At 33.6% G+C, this 18,896-nt stretch overlaps 2 protein-coding genes across 6 annotated transcripts; both read left to right on the forward strand.

The window, feature by feature from the left end:
• Window positions 1-1,472: 1,472 nt before the first annotated feature.
• Window positions 1,473-4,275, forward strand: LOC140987143 (CBL-interacting protein kinase 2-like). 5 transcript variants are annotated; one of them, XR_012177079.1, is made up of 3 exons: window positions 1,473-1,631; window positions 2,305-4,175; window positions 4,228-4,275. XR_012177079.1 is itself a non-coding variant. In XM_073455559.1 (3 exons), exon 3 carries the CDS (start codon window positions 2,724-2,726, stop codon window positions 4,104-4,106), a length of 1,383 nt encoding a protein of 460 aa, XP_073311660.1. In that variant the 5' UTR covers window positions 1,477-1,728; window positions 1,851-1,967; window positions 2,305-2,723; the 3' UTR covers window positions 4,107-4,275. The 5 variants fall into 5 exon arrangements, 4 of the variants coding, with proteins under 4 accessions (XP_073311652.1, XP_073311660.1, XP_073311668.1 ...); XM_073455559.1 differs by adding an exon at window positions 1,851-1,967 and having other exon boundaries at window positions 1,477-1,728; window positions 2,305-4,275; XM_073455551.1 differs by having other exon boundaries at window positions 2,305-4,275.
• A 2,028-nt stretch (window positions 4,276-6,303) lies between these two features.
• On the forward strand, window positions 6,304-7,548 carry LOC140966253 (transcription repressor OFP1-like). The gene has a single exon (XM_073426612.1). It carries the CDS (start codon window positions 6,319-6,321, stop codon window positions 7,420-7,422), a length of 1,104 nt encoding a protein of 367 aa, XP_073282713.1. The 5' UTR covers window positions 6,304-6,318; the 3' UTR covers window positions 7,423-7,548.
• Window positions 7,549-18,896: the final 11,348 nt, after the last annotated feature.

Here is an 18,896-nt window from a genome sequence, read left to right on the forward strand (position 1 = left end):
AATCACATTTCATTTTCGTCTTTTGGTTAGTTTATTGACATAGATTTTGAAATATATTAGTTTAATGTAAAATTCGACAACTCTAATATCGGTTAGTTTCGTTCGGTTTCAATTTTTAATAAATAAAAGTTCAGTTAACTGAATAAATCGAACTTTTATAAAAAAAAAATAATGTTATTAAATTTTCCAATAAAGTATAAAAGGATATATAAATATTACAAATTTATAATAAAATTATATTGAATAATAGAACTAGATTTAAAAATATATTTTTAATAAATATGTAATTATATTTTTATATTAATTATTTTAATTAAAACATGATTTTTTTAAAAGAAAATCTAAAATTTCGGTTAATTTTGAATCCTGACTCTGAATGGAATTAAGGGTTTAAAGCTGGTACCAAAACCATAACCTCTTATTAATTTTTAATAGAAATTATATATTAAAAATATTTTGTAATTTAACTAGTTTTAATTAGTCTTATCACTCTACTATTTCTAAAGTTATTTTTTCCTTATATTTCAAATTTTTCCAAAAGTAAATTTCAACCTTAATTGATTCTTTCATCAAATTGGAACCACTAGTCTAAAACTGATACCGTCGATCGGTTATAAAATATCACGACGAGACCTAATTTTATACTGTTTATTTTTTGCATTTAAATCTTATTCCCCCCAAATATATTTAATCGATCGATATCATAGATATAAATGGAGTGCCGACCTACCGTTTTCGTCATAAATCACAAAATTCTTAATTTAATTTAAGATTTTATTGAATTTCTAACACCTATTTTCAAAAATAAAAGATCTTTGAAGAATTGCAAGTGGTTCACCAACTAGTAAATGATTCAATCTTCTCATTTTTGTTTTTGCCTAGATAAATTAAATGAGTCAACGGTACACAAACAACCAAAGTTTTTCATGGTTAAGTCATTATTGAGTTCAAAATTAATTATTCATAAAATACCTTATTGTTTAAAAGTATTTGAATTGCAACGGATATCTTTTGATAAAACAATAAATGCTTAATTCATGATCACGATTCAATTTTTATGAGTTGCAAGAAGTTTAATAATTGTCACTGCTCGAAAAGCGATTCATGTTTAAATTCTTGTAATTTTTCTTTTTCTCAAACTATGAGTTGCAAGGTGGTCCAATAATTATATCTACTCCAAGAATGATTCATACTTAAATTACGATATTTTTAAAAAAATTTAGTTATTATATTACAAACGTGTCTACAATTGGTTAGTTAAATAAAAATAATATTTCATGTCAAATTTCTATTCGATAATAGAATGTTTAGAAAATTAAATAAACCTATTTATTATTTTTAGTTTTTTTTGTTAAATTATAATTTATTATTATATCATGAATAAATAAATAAAATATAAATTGCTTGTTTTCTTTTTCCTTTATTTTTGGGGGAGGAATTATAAATTGCTTGTTGCGTATTAGATTTTAAAAGATTTTCGTGAAGGCAGGTAATATTGATTAGCTGTAACCAAGTGAGTCGGCAACAAAAGGGCAGTGGCGTACGTTGTTGCACCTTGCAAGCCTTTCGGCACATACATAAATTTGGGGGTAACGTTACAAATTTGGAAGAGTGATTTTTCCTTCAAAAAGGTACATCGAAACGAGACCCTCTTTCACTATTTTGTTATTTTTCTGTCTGCTATTTCTGTTTCTCTCCTTGTTGGATAGATTTTTAAATGAACTTGAGGTGAATTTTCTTGTCTTCGATATGGGGTTTTTGCATCCTTGGATTTTTAAATGAACGTGAGGTGATTTTTCTTGTCTTCGATATGGGGTTTTTGCATCCTTGGATTTTTAAATGAACTTGAGGTGATTTTTCTTGTCTTTGATATGGGTTTTTGCATCCTTGGATGTAATATGATTGGCGGCCTTATTGATTATGTTCAAATGTCTTAAAAATTAAGAGGGTATACTGATTTGGCTCAGGTAGTTGCTGTCCTGTTCAAAGCTGTGATTTTTTTTAGGGTTGTGCGATTGAGTTTTTTTGTAGTTATTTGATTCGAAAGTTTAATCAGGATTGCTTTTTGTTCATATTTTGGTGCTTTGACGGTGCTTCTTGTTTTTATTCTTTCTCCAATAGTCGAATTAAATCTACCTATTTCACTCCATTTACTTTTATGGTTTGGATGTGAAATTTTACTGATTATCAGGATAGTTGCTGTTTTTGTTCGGGTGTTTATCAAGAAGAGACTCCCAAAATCAAGATTTCTGAATTGTGTCGATTTATTCTGTTCTTGTTAGTAACTCTTCTTATTTCTTTCAGGTTTTGTATTACATCTATCTAGTTTCGAAATACCGAACAAACAATCTCCTGTGGTTGTGATTGTGGTTTGATACCTAGAAGCTCCTCATCCTCCGTACAGCTTTCTCTAGTACAAAAAAAACCAGGGAATGCTGAAAGATGTGCTTGCGGGCTGGACAGTCTTTTTCTAATTTTGGTGTGGCCGAAACACCATTCGAGCCACGGATCTTTATCCTTTATGCGATTGGACAGATAACTTATAGCCTTCACTGCTTCTGCTGTCAAGACAGAATAGTCGCTGGATACTCGAGGGGAAAAATTGTTTCGTATCATGACCTATGTGAGGATGGTTGAGTGATTGCTGCTTTTTTTATAAGCATTAGAGACTGTGTTAGCTGTTAAGTAGTGATTTGTAGTTTATTAGATATATATATCTGACGATGGAAAGGCAAGGAAGTATGTTGATGCAACGGTACGAGGTTGGGAAATTACTGGGGCAAGGGACCTTTGCCAAGGTTTATCATGCAAGAAACCTCAAAACCAATATGAGTGTGGCAGTGAAGATAGTTGACAAAGAGAAGATTTACAAGGCTGGGATGATCGATCAAATCAAGCGTGAAATCTCTGTGATGAGACTTGTTACGCACCCCAACATCGTGCAGCTTTACGAGGTAATGGCCAGTAAAACCAAGATATTTTTCGTGATGGAATATGTTAAAGGAGGTGAACTTTTCAACAAGGTTGCCAAAGGGAAACTGAAAGAAGACGCTGCAAAAAAATATTTTCAACAGCTGATTAGTGCTGTAGATTTTTGCCATAGCAGAGGCGTTTATCACCGTGATCTCAAACCCGAGAACCTTCTTTTGGATGAAAACGGGAACTTGAAGGTTTCTGACTTTGGACTGAGTGCCCTTGCAGAATCCAAGCGACAGGATGGATTACTTCACACAACGTGTGGGACGCCTGCCTATGTTGCTCCAGAAGTTATTAACAGGAGAGGGTATGATGGATCCAAAGCAGATATCTGGTCATGTGGGGTGATCTTATATGTTCTGTTGGCTGGATATCTCCCTTTCCATGATTCAAATCTAATGGAGATGTACAGGAAAATAGGAAAGGCAGAGTTCAAGTTTCCAAACTGGATCTCTCCTGATGCTCGCAAGCTGATCTCCAAAATGCTGGATCCCGATCCAAACACCAGGATATCTATGTCCAAGATAATGGAAAAATCTTGGTTTCGTAAAGGTTTCCAATCCAAGATCCCAAGGACTGATGCATACTCCAAGAACAGCAATATAGAAACTGAGAAGGAAACAGCCATTGATGCCGATGCAACAATGAAGACAGATCTTGATAGGCTCATTTCCTTGAATGCCTTTGATATAATCTCCCTTTCAGCAGGTTTTGATTTGTCGGGCTTATTTGAGAAAAATGATAGAAAGAGAGAATTAAGGTTTACGTCCAATCAACCCGCTAAGGACATCATATCAAAGATGGAGGATTTGGCGAAGCGGCTGAAGCTGAAGATTATGAAGAAGGATGGAGGATTGCTAAAATTGGAAGGATCTAAAGCCGGAAGAAAAGGGGTGCTCTCTATTGAAGCAGAAATTTTCGAGATTGCACCAGATTTTCATTTAGTTGAGATGAAGAAGACCAACGGAGACACCTTGGAGTTTCAGAAGATGATGAAGCAGGACGTTAGGCCATCCCTGAAAGACATTGTTTGGACATGGCAGGGTGACCAGCTTCTTGCAGATCAGCAACTAGAGCTATCGGAGTCAGAGCCATCCCAAGTACCCCAGTTGCAGGATCACTCGCCTTAATAATTTTGGTGGCATGGACACGTATATTGGCTTGTTATTATTAGTAATACATAGTTTGCTTTTGTGGAAGTTATGTTTATGTTTTGGGTAATCATACCTAGAATCGTTTATTGGCATGGAGAATGTAGTTGTTTCGTTGTTATCAGATAAGTATTTTGTTGTTTCGATTTGCGTCAATAACTAAATCCTCTGGTTAGGGGGATGCATGATCAGCCCAACTTAGTTGTTGGTTAATATAATAGAGGCCCTCATCTATGAGTATTACCGTTGCCTTCGCTAGCGTTCACTCCCAGCCCACTATTCTCCATGTCGCCACTCCTACACTATGTTCCTGGTCGATATCCCATTCTCTGACGCTTAGGATTGGTTGCAGCCTAGGATTCGACAACCAACGACAATGACCATAGATGCTGCGGCCACCAGCACAACGTGGGTTGACGTTGGTGACTTAGCTCTACAAAAATGTAAAGATTGGGGAAATTTGTCAACTCAACTCACTATTTATGTGGTCCGTAAAGCCGGTTTTCACAGCTCTAAGTGTTAGATTAGGCGGGATGGTGTGAAAATTGTCAATTCAAACCACTTATTTATATAGACGTGTCAACTTGTTGTACCAGCTGGTTTTGCCTGCTCTATACATTTGCTACCTCCATAGTTGATAAATCAACCGATTTTCTTCAAGAAATGTTATTGGTTGATAGGCGTTAATGTTTTCAAAGCATATAAATCTTTTATCATAAATTAAATTCAAGTGAATGTTAGGATGAAAGATTTCAATATTTGAGATAGAGGATTTTAAATGACTCAATGTTGATATCAATTTGAAATATCTATGAAAATAATTATTTGGAATTTGAACTCATCGAAAAGTAGATTTTTCCGAACAAGTCAATTGAATTATTAATATAGATTTGAAATTTATAACTTCATGAGTCGGTCTCACGAATCTTTATCTGTGAGACGGGTCAACCCTACCGATATTCACAATAAAAAGTAATACTCTTAGCATAAAAAGTAATACTTTTTCATGGATGACTCAAATAAGATATTCGTCTCACAAAATACAATCCGTGAGACCGTCCCACACAAGTTTTTGCCTTTCACACAAGTTTTTGCCTTGTTTCAAATATATTAATTGAATATCTTGAAACTTGGAATCATATTGTTTCTAAATTTTTTTTTTTTTTTTATCAAGTATGATATGAATTAAGACTCAAATAAAACGTAAAAAAAAATACATGATTTTTGTGACGAGTTTAAAAAATGCATTGGACATGGCAACTTATAGTTGTGGTCCGTTTCAAGAAAAATGACTCATCCACGACATTATTTCGTGAAAACACATGCAATTCATGTGAGGATTATTATTATTGTTGTTGTTGTTACGAATTGTTAAAAAGCAATGTATGACCACCGGAAAGAAAAATTAAATTTTGTTGCGTATAAATTTCACCCAAATTTAAAGTATAATATTCCATGCATGTGTGAGTAAGATAAGTTGCTCACGTTCAACCAGACAAGATTTTACCATACAAATATTTTAAATTTGCTATTTATTATAATACTTGCCTTTCGTTTTCCCAAGGGAAGGTAGAGGAATTATACAAATTCTCGCTAATTTAGTGATGATTAATTAATCATAGCCATTCAATTGCGGGTGGTTTGGCATAATAGTTTCGATAATCATATGTGATTTGCAAAAGCCCGAAAGACATTGCCGACACATTAATTAATCATCCAATTCACCTTTTTATTTTTATTATTTCTTTCAAATTAGTGTATTGTACTCACGGTCGTTAAATATTGATAATTAAAAGAGAATAAAATCAACCTGTTATTCTGTAAATCCTAATTATGATAATTTAGCTATTTTTGCATTTATAATCATTTTTTTTGTCTAGACATATAATATTCATCTCACGGAAAAATATACATATGTATGAAATAGTATTTAAAACATTAATAATTAATCTTTAAGATAATCATGGAGAATTGGACAGGTGATTGGAGCATTTATTACAGACAAAAGTGATTATTATAATCACAATTGCAATTTGTTTTGTGGCACCATTTTCTTCCTTCTGGACCCCACCAATCGCCCCCTCCCCCCACCCCCNAAAAAAAAACAAAAACAAAAAAAAAAACCCCGTCTGCCTATTTAATCGAACGCATCCTCGCTCACTGCCCACAGATTCAAAGATTTCTTTGAATTATGGGCAATTACAGATTCAGATTGTCTGACTTGATACCAAACTCCTGGTTTTACAAGCTTAAGGAGACCAACAAAACAAGAAAAAATCAGTACAAATATCCCGCACCATCTTCTTCTCCTTCCCCATTCGCAGTTACAGACCCCAAAACACATCTTTCTGACCACAGAAAATCTTACCATTTCACGAGGGACCTCACTTTGAGCTCCAATTCTCCTGTCAAACCAAGAATTTCGGACAAACAGTGCTCTCTCGTGGAACCTCCGAGAAGATCATCCAGAAGAAGAAGAAGTAGCACTAAAAGGAATAGACCGCCACAAAGGTTCGTTACTTCGTCAGTCTCCGCCGATTCAAGCTGCCGGGCCTCCATAGAATCCGCCTGGACTAAGCCTCCGGGGGAGCCCCCGAGTCCCCGTGATCTTGATCAAACTTCATCCTCTGATTACGATTCCATCTCTCCGGAATATGGCTCAGAACGTGGCCTGACCCCCGATACATTCGACGGCATGCTTTCTTGTTCCACCTCCTGCAAATGCAGCGTTGACAACGACACAGTTTCTGAGCACGATCATCTCCCGCCAATCATCACCAAGAAATTACAAGAGCCGACCAAGATTCTCAGGCCCTCGGCCGATTTTTCCGGGAGAAATGCGTATGGGTCCCTGTCTGTTAAGGTAATGAAAGAAGACTTCTCGAGCACCACTAGCAGCAGCAAAGATCATCAAAACAAGAGAATTACGAGCCCCGTCAGACGACATTCACAGAAAGCATCGTCACCTGGCCTAAGGCTCCGCACGAACTCTCCAAGAATCGGAAACCTACGGATTCAAGCTAGGAAGAACAATACTATAAGTTCGAATTCAAGCTCGGGTTCCCATCGAAGTGTCTCGGAGAGCTTTGCGGTGATGAAATCTTCCAAAGATCCCCGGAGGGATTTCAGAGAATCAATGGTGGAGATGATCGTACAGAACAACATCAGAGCTTCCAGGGACTTGGAAGAGCTTCTGGCGTGTTACCTGTCGTTGAATTCTGATGAGTACCACGATCTCATCATCAATGTTTTCAAACAAATTTGGTTTGAGTTTCTCCATGTTCGTCTCAAGTAATAATATTTTTTCTTGCTGTTTTAAATGATGTAGTGTAAATAATAATAATAATTATTATTACTATTATGTAATTAAATAATTTGTGGCAGTTGGGAGGTTTGGTGGAAAATATTGAAATACCTTCCAAATGAAATAATCTATTGTTATGAAAGTTTAATAGAGAGATATTCGTTGTTAATTATCAATCCAAGTACTTATTTGTCATCTTTTGTAAATTTTACGTTAAATATGTTCCCATAGAACCAAAAGTATCAACCTATTTTTTACACAAAATAATATAATAAATAAACCCACTCTTTGCAACAAAAAAGGATGTAATAATTGGCCAAGCAATGTGGTCTACTTCTCCTCATATATAGTAAAATCATGCCATGTTGAATGACATCCATGCTTGTAAAAGTTTTTAGCTCATTCAATTAAATGACGAATGTACATGCCATATTCCATCATAATGTTAAGGTCGAAAGCTCTAATTTTAATAACTACTAGTACATCCACACACGCGTTGCATACTTGTACAATATTTTTTATAAGTCATTTGGTTTATTTAAATGATGATCAAAACGTAATTATAAGAAATAGTGAGAGAATACATTTTAATTTTGATATATAAATTTTAAAAAATAAATATAAAAAAAGGAAAAAAAGCAAAATAGGAATTGAATTTACAACTTGATGCTTAGAAAAGCAAGACTCTATCCGCTAAGTTACATGTTATTTGTATTAAAATTTTAATATTTTATTAATATATATAATTATTAAAATAAACTATGACACCAAAAGCTAGTTACTCAAGAGTCTCATACTTATGATAGCTATCTTCATATGCCCTGCTTCAAATTTTAACTATATATAATAAAATTAATACCACAAAAGAGAATTACAATAACAAATCCTCACCCCCAAGAGAAATGATAAATTCAATATGAGTGGGTCTCATGTGAGACCGTCTCACGGATCTTAATCTGTGAGACGGGTCAACANTATGACACCAAAAGCTAGTTACTCAAGAGTCTCATACTTATGATAGCTATCTTCATATGCCCTGCTTCAAATTTTAACTATATATAATAAAATTAATACCACAAAAGAGAATTACAATAACAAATCCTCACCCCCAAGAGAAATGATAAATTCAATATGAGTGGGTCTCATGTGAGACCGTCTCACGGATCTTAATCTGTGAGACGGGTCAACACTACCTATATTCACAATAAAAAGTAATACTCTTAGCATAAAAAGTAATACTTTTTCATGGATTACCCAAATAAGAGATTCGTCTCACAAATTTGACCCGTGAGACCGTCTCACACAAGTTTTTGCCATTCAATATAAGTGCAACTACTCTTTTCTTTTTTTGATTTTTTGGAAGTTGTTATGTCTTAAAAAAAGATATCCTTTTTAAGGACAAAGATCAGTTTCAAATCAATTCAAAAAGTCTCTCTCCAGGCACTATCTTAAGCATGCTTGTCCTCTGCAACATTCAAACTGAAGTTGGTTGAATAATTATAAGTATTTCTTTATGAAATTTATGCAAGGATTTGTTATTTTTTTCCCTTGTTATCAGCTAAATTGAATAAGATGAATTGAACAAAATGAAAGCTTGGTCAGACGTAAAATTTTAAATTTAAACATAGTCAATGTGTTTGTTAAATGGTAAAAAGAATAGAATCGTGGAGTGAACACAGAAGGAAGAAGATGCCAATTGGGTTTGGAAAGGCAACCACTGATTGCGGGTGTCCTCTCTTTCTGCGACAGACAACATCATTTACGATACGTTTTTCAAATTAAATTATTGTAGCTTTCAATGGGAGGGAAAAAGAACTAGAACTCGGCAAGTATCTCGGGTGTACGTACGAGAGATAATTGTCTATCCGTATATAGGAAGTTCGCCGTGTCGGATCTCTACTCACTTGGCTTGTAGTTGTTTGAATGATGCAGTGCGTGCAGTGACAACGGATTCCATGCCCACCAGTCGACTTGAATTTCGGAGAGATCATGTTCTCGAAATAAATTAGTTATGTGTTGGATTACACTATAGTTCACTTACTCATACTTTGAACTTCAGTTGTTCATTTTTATGTGTGAAAAGGACGTGTTAGCTAGATGTCTCACACCGACTTGAGTAAGTAATTATTGTGAGTTGAATATATAAACTTGGAGTTAACTTTTGGGTGAAGTTAGATACAAATTATAATCTTAAAACGGTTCTCAACTTGAATTCCATAAATTATACTTCAAATCAACGAGTATTCGAACCGGCTCAGAAAATGTTAGAACAAATTTGATTCTTGTGAACTCCTATCCGCACGATTAGATCTCTCAATTTTAGATGTTCCAAGGACCTAAAATATATGCACCGGGACCATATATCGCGACAAAATTTTTGTCGGATATTTTTTTTTTCCCAAGAGGCATTGTTTTATTCGTAAGTCCTTTCTAAAAGGGATTATGCTTACACAATATTAAATATTACGACAGAGAATAAAACAATTTGGCGATAATGATTTGAATTTTGAACATTAGCCAGTATGCAAAAAAGCTGGTTTATAAACAATTTTGAAATATATTATTTGTCTGCTACTATATCATCACATGTTATTTGTCAACCAAGGACCTTTTTTAATTTGATTTATTGGGTTTTGTGGTAAAATAAATAAACAAATTAAAAGATTGTCAAACTATAAACATGGTTACGAATTATGCAATCAAATACTATTGATGTTATAATAATTTACATATAACAATAATGCCGCAATTAAAAATACCTAAATAGTAATATTACTAATATACAATATTTATCGTTATCAGTTGTTTAGAAAATGAAATTAAATGATTATTAAGCAAAATTAAGCGTGAATCATGGATGAAATACAATCAAAATTACAATGTAACGCCTTTCACTATTTTTTATAATTATATTTTGATCTTCGTTTAAATATAAATCAAATAAATTATAAAAATAATGTACAAGCACGCAACGCATGTGTCGATGCACTGGTTTTTATAATTTAAGAAGTTAATTAATTTAACAACATATTAAACTTCCATGTTGATTTTAATTGATTTAAAGAAATTCTTTGCTTACAAAAAAACCTTGGCACATTCACTTCACCTCCCTTCAACAAATCCGATTAAATTTTTTTTTGTTTGTTCGTTTTGAATGACAAGAAATACGAGTGAATGAAAATGATGAAATTTAACTAGGGTTCGGCAAAAAAAAAAATAGGCAAAGTTTACTACATTTTAATATGTGGCATATTTGCATCAAACTATGATCTTCTGTGTTGTCAAATAAACTGAAATGACACTGACTTAATTTTGATTTGTGTCGTGCCTTGTCTTTATACCTACATAAAACTACTATAATGGCAAAAATTTAAAATTCATGATTAAAACTGAAATTTCACACAATATAGAGACTAAAATTAGACAAACATATATAATTTTTATTATAATTTTTCCAATTTATTATGTTATTTTATAAATTATTATGCTTGGCCTCGATATTTCACGTTTTTAAAATATATATTGTGTTGTGTTGCCTATCATTAAAGTGATACTCACTTATTGATTTGTGATGAATCATATCGATATTTTATATGTAATAGATGTGTCTCAACTCTGTGCCCACAACGTACACTCACCTAATGATGTATAAATTTGATATAATTCATCACGTCCAATAGATAAGTATAATTATCAGTTGTTCATGAATAATATGTCAAAATTTTATATATGTATGTTAGTCGATGGAAGGGGGCGTTGGGAAATCGGCGGGCCGCTAGAGAAGAGCATGGGCAGTATAACTTTATGGACGACAAGAATATATAAGAGCTAGAGAGGGTCAATGGTCAACACACTCGGGACCCCTCCACACACAACGCTAGCTAATAATTAAATTAAACCAAATAATTGTCCCCTTCAATCCCATCTACACCGATCAATATATAATTAATGCACCACCCCATGACTCGTATCCATCTCTCCACTATGTATGATGTAGATATTTTACAAATTATTGTGTGTGTGTATATATATTGAAAATGATATATTGATATTCATTAGAAATTTAGATTTTGATTCCAGCAAGTGATGTTAGTCTCAGCGCATGCTTCGAATTGACTCTAAGATTGAAAACACGAAGAAGACCGTTAGAAAGGGGTGTACCTCCCACGCTCAAGTCAAAAACTGAGGATATAAAAGGAGATCATCTAAAGATACTGCTGAAAAACAATATATTGAATGAATAAATTAGACACCTAAACTTGATATTTATAAGAGAATATTTGGACTCGTGATGACTGAGGAGTCTTCCACCTTGGTTGGGATGGGCCAGAGGTCCCAAATCTGATTTGGGCATAACTCTAGTGGGCTCATCCATGACGTATCATATATATTTTGCATTATATAAATTTTTACAAGAAATAGGAAGAGGCGATAAAAAAGTTACAATTTTAAAAATTGAGTTACAAAAATGAGCTCTTGGTTTTGTAATTGGTTTTACTATGTGATGCAATTAAAGGGATATTGATTCTTGGAGAAAAATAAATAATTATACTTTGATGAGACATTTTCAACATTGTTATTATACAATTTAAAATATATAAATTACATAATAGCTATAAGCTCGATAAAATGAGTGGTGTTTGATGTATGTGTGTATATATACATATATATATATATATATATTGAGTTGATATGTCAAGCCTACCTAAGGTATCTGTAAAATGTTTTGGTCAAATTATTTATCTATGCCCAGATTACAAAATGACTTGGTAAGTGAGCCATCATCTAATATGGACAAAATGTTCCTAGTAATAATAATATAAAAATGCTGGATTGATGACATAATAATAACATAATGGACAAAGCACTAACCATCCTTGAAATTTTATTATTGAAAACCCCGTGGAATAAAAATATTATCTCAAAACTATATATTTACACAGAAAATCCCTTTTTTTTAATGGTGTATGTAATGTGTATATCAAATATTTTTTCTATGAGGAATTTTTCCCTACGAATCCCTCATGCAACACCTCCATGTTTTTTCCTATATTTTTTGTCATTCATACGAGAAAAATAATAAAAAGAGAAAAAACTAATATATCTTTACCATATCTGATTTTGATATATTTTTTTTAAAAGCATTGTTTGGCTCAAAAAATTGATTTTATGACTCGTCCTGAGTTATTCTTTCACCTTGTGTAATTCTATCCGATTTAATTTAATGAAATTATTATAAATTATAGAGAGAGTTTTAGTAAGAGTCTTTTTAGTATCTTTTACATAAGATTAGGCTATCTTAAAAGATTCGATGTAATTGGCTCACACGAGCTGGGCCGACAAAGAATTATTAATTGATTTGACTTTAATCATCGGTGCACGCATACCTGGAAGAATGGCCACACGAGTGCACACAGTACTAAATGTCTTCGCCTCAAGTCTTTCTTTTACTTAATAGCAATCTAAGTATTTTTTTAATATATATTATTTCTGATTAAACGAAAACTAATTATTCTTATATTGATACAAATTAAAAATAAAAATATAGACAATAAGATACTAGTACTGTAGAAAATTAAAAAATTTGGGAACATAAGAATGCAAAAAGAGACAGTAATTAATTATATATGGGTGTTTCAAAATTTTTTTTAAAAAAAAACTGATTTTTTTTTTGCAATTATTGTTCTTTTTTAAATCCTTGAATAAATGATCGGGATACTATCTTTAAGGTATCATCCTAATAAAAAAAAGACAAAAACTTGTGTGAGATTGTCTCACGGGTCGTATTTTGTGAGACATATATCTTATTTGGATCTTCCATAAAAAAATATTACTTTTTATGCTAAGAATATTATTTTTTATTGTGAATATCGATAGGGTTGATCCGTCTCACAGATAAAGATTCGTGAGACCGTCTCACAAGAGAACAACTCAAAAAAAATTTGTTTGCTTTCTCTTTTTTATGAAGAAAAACTGATGTGAGGTTATAGAAATTTTGACAACTAGATTTTAAATTTGAGAAGAAATGATTGGATTCGAAAAACGCAGTATAAAATATCCTTTAGTTTATTTATTTATTTTTTTAAAATAAATCCGGTGAGAGTTGTGAGTTGTGAGCACTGTTATTGTATATGATTGTTCAAAAGGGAAATCTTATAGGGCGTGTCACTAGATTTTTGTGGGGGTATTGATAGAAACATTACAACTTAATTATTAAATTATTTTTGTATCACTATGAAGACAATCAGTTGAACTTTGTATGTGGTCTCTATAATTTACCCTTTTTAACAATTTCATTTTCTCTCTTACTTTCAATGTTTACTATATATGTATGTATATATATATATATATATGTATATATATATATATATGTATGTATATATGTATGTATATACATATATATATGTATGTATGTATGTATGTGTTTTATTAATTATAAGAGCCGACCATGTAATATATTTTTGTTTTATTGACAATCACTGGATATATATGAAAAATTATCTTTATTGTTTGACATATATATATTTATTTATAATTAATATATATGACTCCATGTTATAAAGTACTTGTCAATTTGTACGTACCGACTACCTTCCACCAATCATTTATGCTTACATTGCAATCATGCCGTTTATCGAATTTAATTTGAAACATCCATTTCCTTCTTTATATATATATATATATATCTGTGTGTGTGTGTGATTTACTCACATGCCCTTGAAACACATTCCAATTCTCAACGTAATTTGCTCAATCTTAATCCGATTCGAAGAAATTATGAGTGCAAATATATATATATTTGATTTCGAATTTACGCCTCATGTCATCTCACATACTCATTTACATACGAACACAACCTTAGTCATGTCAATTTTTTAGCATATAACAATACATATACAAATCCCGTTACATTATTGTTATTATTATTGAACGAAGAATGATTCATATTTTTACTCGACAAATCTTTTGAACACAATGAATTCACGGGCTAGAACTCAAATTCTGTTCAACCTCGAGCAAAAGTTTTTAAATGGGGATCAAACTCAAGAACATAGATAAACAAATGATCTATAAAACACTGCTAGAATGAGTAGAATAATGATTTGATCGACAAGGGAAACTGTCTCGTTAACATCTTTTGAGTTCGAAGATGACCATTTTCGTTCGATCGAAAACGAGGGTCTGTTCGAGTGGCTTGAACGTTAGTTCCCTTTTAGCAGACTTGAATCTGCCGTGGCTCCATTTGCTGCATTAAAAAAATTGTTTAGTTTAAAATGTTAGTCATTATCTACTAATTAGGCCAGATTTGACATAAATAAAGAAGAATTATTCACTCAATTCATTCCCATATGTGTCAATATAAGGCTTAACATTTGAGCCCATTATTGTTTCAGTTCAAACTTGGAAGGGAACCGCAATCTTTAAAAGTTCATGTTTCTATCTCAGTTGGGCGGGCTATGTGACTTATCTTGAATTAAATCCTCCTACAAGATGCAGCTGGTATAACAACCAAATTCATCCTCTAAATTGGAATATTTTGTATTTTGGTTCTTTCAGTAGTTGTTTGGTCTGAATTTCATAATGCGGAAAAAATGTTGGTGAATTTTGCCTTCAATCTTTGAAAAACGTTAGTTGATAAGATCAAACTCTAACATATAATAGCATCAGAAATTAATTCAGGTCACTTTGGGTTTATGGTCGAGTGGTTTGGGTTTTTTTTTTTAAAAAAACAAAAAATTCAAGATCCTCCAACTCGTTGGTTTTTGCTCTGTTTGGATTAATCTTGTAAAAAACATGTTTTCCAGAGAAAGTATTGGCCTTTTTCCTTGTTGAGGAGCCTAATACACAGCATTGCTGTTTGTTATAGACCCATTTTCCAAAAGATTTTAATATTTAATTAACTATTTAAAAATGTCAATTTTTTATATAAAAGTATTTATAAAAATATAAATCGATCCCTATGTACTAACAAATAATAATTCTCCGCCGTCTCTTAGCACACAGAGTTCACCGACTCCAGCAAAATATGAAGGCTCAAAGCATATTGCCCGGATTCTTGATTCGTTTCGTCGATCACCGAGGACGAAATTCAATCGATGATGTTAGCTCGATGGTATCTATAAATGCTCAACGTGGGTTCTTTCACCCGAATCCGTATTCTTGATTGCTTTGTAAAGATTTCATCCGTTACCTTAGCCAATCCATCCGCAATTTCTTCCAGTTTACCAGCCACATTCTCCATGATTTTCCAGAGGCTCTGAAAATTGTAATCTCCAATCACAGTGCTAGCCTTCTACATCATCTCTTGGTCATCGCCGCGCCACACAAGCTTCTCGTGATCCCCATAACTGGTTAAGCACTCAACCGTTGATCCGAAAATCCGATCACTATTAGCCAGAGCCAACCTCAGATCCTCCGTCGGAATCCCATGATCACTGATCCTGAACGCACCGTACTCCCTAGACAATCTAAGAAAACCTCTCACAGAATCGGTTTTCTCTGAACAGAAGCGAGCCATAACTGATTTCCTCCAGCTTATGCCGACGTACGCATTGAGGAAGAGTTAACACGGGGACAATTAAAGACTTATCGATGTAATCGGATAGAACTGGACCCGCGGCGGACCGAGTGCCTTTACCCGTCGGGATCGGGAACAGCGGCGGAGTCTTCCGCGACGATGGAAGCTGCCAACGTCTTTTGGCAGGCATGATCTGATACTCTACACAGGCAAGTTTATTGCCGATGATGGCAGATGAAAGGTCATAAATGAACTTTTTTGCATTTGATTCAGTATGAATGGACGTGTTCATATATTAAACGTAGTAATCACGTCTTGATTTGTGATTTTATTAATAATTACGTGCATTGCACTACACTCCACGACCAGGTTATTTGCCATTTTGAAGCTTTGAAGCCCCTAGCTGCTGGCCCGCCATTTAATTTTTGTGCCTTCTCGAAGTATTGCATGGTATACTCTGTTGAAGACTGATTCAAAAAAGCGAGACTTGGTCTTTGATATTTTAGATTTATTATTTAGTCAATAAAAGTAGTGCCAATAAAATCTCTAGTTGTTGAGATAATTCAGTTGTGTAAACGTTGGATTGTAAGCCTATATAAAAGCATTCTCTGTTATGAAATAAAGTGTGGAAATAGTTTTGTTCCCAAGCAAAATATTCTTCACTATCTTGCCATTGTTCCTCTGTCATTCATTTCCAAATCCTCTGGTTTTCTTTATTTCCACAACATTTGTGGTATCAGAGCCAGGCTCTTTCATAACTGGGTTTCAAACTCATGGCAACTAATGGCAATGTTCTAAGCATCTCTCAACCAGCCATACCAGTATTCAAAGGTGAAAATTATGAATCCTGGAGCATCAAAATGAAAACTCTTTTCAAGTCTCAAGAGTTGTGGGACTTGGTCGAAAATGGATACCAAGATCCAGATGATGAAACAAGACTGAAACAAAACAGAAAGAAAGATGCGAAGGCATTATTCTTTATTCAACAAGCTGTCCATTAATCAATTTTTTCTAAAATTGCTGGTGCAAATACAGCAAAAGAAGCTTGGACAACATTAAAGAGTGCGTTTCAAGGTACATCGAAGGTAATTATTGTAAAACTTCAAACGGTTCGTCGGGATTTCGAAACCTTACTTATGAAAAGAGGAGAATCCGTGCAAGATTTCTTGACCAGAGTTGCTGAAATCGTCGATCAATTTAGGTCCTATGGAGAAGAAATTTCTGATCAAACAATTGTGGAGAAAGTGCTTAGAAGTTTGACTCTAAAATTTGATCATGTTGTCGCCGCAATTGAGGAATCTAAGGACTTATCAACATATTCATTTGATGAGCTAATGGGATCACTGCAATCTCATGAGGTATGAATAAATAAATCGGTTGAAAAAAACGAAGAAAAAGCCTTTCATGTACATGGGGATAACTCAAACCAGAAATATGAGCAAAGAAATGCAACTGGTAGAGGACGTGGAAGGGTAGGATCACGTGGCAGAGATGATTATGGCAGAGGAAGAGGTGACAAAAACATCCAATGCTATTGCAAAAGATTTGGGCATATAAAGGCTGATTGTTGGAAGTTAGATAAGCAAAATATCCTCAAACAACAAGAAGAAACTAATGTCCCATATTGTAACTACTGTAAAAAATATGGGCATGTGCAGGATCAGTGTTGGCATAAAAATAGGCAAGCAAATTATGCAGAGGAGCAGGAACAAGAGGCAAATTTGTTCATGGCTTATCAAGAAGATGCAAAGTCTACTAACAATATTTGGTTTTTGGATAGCGGATGCTCTAATCATATGACATGATCAAAGGCATTTTTTAAGGAGCTTGATGAGTCATACAAGATAAAAGTAAGACTTGGAGATGACAAACAAATGCAAGTGGAAGGAAAAGGTACTATAGCAGTAAATGATGGTCATGGTAATATTAAGCTCCTTTGTAGTGTCTATTTCATTCCTGATTTAACTCAAAATCTCTTGAGTGTTGGGCAACTCATGGGTAATGGGTATTCTGTCCTTTTTGACAATGGCTCGTGTGTAATTAGAAATAAAGAATCTAATCAAGTCATTATTGATGTTAAAATGATGCCAAATAAATTGTTTCCTCTTGAAGTTTCTAGTGTTGAAAATCATGTCCTTGTTGTCAAAGAAAACATCGAGTCCAGACTGTGGCACTTGCATTATGGGCATTTGAATATTAAAGGTTTGAAATTGCTTAGTCAGAAAGAAATGGTTTCCGTGCTGCCTAACATCGAGTCTTTAGATTTATGTGAAGGGTGTGTATATGGGAAGCAATACAAGAAATCGTTTCCTACTGGAAAATCTAGAAGATCAACAAATCGTTCGGAGCTTGTTCATGCTGATTTGTGTGGCCCTATTCAAACTGAGTCATTTGGAGGAAGTAAATATTTTTTGTTATTCACCGATGATTACAGTCGCATGAGTTGGGTTTATTTTCTGAAATTCAAGTCAGAAACATTTGAATCATTTAAAAAATTCAAGGCACTTGTTGAGAAGCAAAGTGACGGAAACATAAAGACACTTCGCACTGATAGAGGAGGTGAATTCTTATCTAACAATTTTATCCAGTTTTGTGAAGAGCAGGGGCTGCACAGAGAGTTGACTGCTCCATATACACCCGAGTAAAATGGCATAGTTGAACGGAAAAATAGAACGGTGGTTGAAATGGCAAGGAGCATGCTTAAGGCAAAAGAACTTCCAAATAAATATTGGGCCGAAGCTGTTGCTACATCAGTTTATTTACTAAATTTATCACCGACCAAGGCTGTTTTAAATCAAACACCATATGAAGCTTGGAGTGGTAAGAAACCTTCAGTAAGTCATTTAAAAATATTTGGTTGTATTGCATATACTTTGATTGATTCGCATAATCGTAGCAAACTTGATGATAAATCAACAAAATGTATTTTTGTTGGTTATTGTACACA

The sequence above is a fragment of the Primulina huaijiensis genome, chromosome 1 (assembly GCF_012295235.1).
Source record: "Primulina huaijiensis isolate GDHJ02 chromosome 1, ASM1229523v2, whole genome shotgun sequence".
In the NCBI taxonomy this organism is placed as follows: domain Eukaryota; kingdom Viridiplantae; phylum Streptophyta; class Magnoliopsida; order Lamiales; family Gesneriaceae; genus Primulina; species Primulina huaijiensis.

Coding starts and splice junctions, on each gene's coding strand:
- LOC140987143 (XM_073455551.1), top strand. CDS start 2,724: ATGGAAAGGCAAGGAAGTATGTTGATGCAACGGTACGAGGTTGGGAAA.
- LOC140966253 (XM_073426612.1), top strand. CDS start 6,319: ATGGGCAATTACAGATTCAGATTGTCTGACTTGATACCAAACTCCTGG.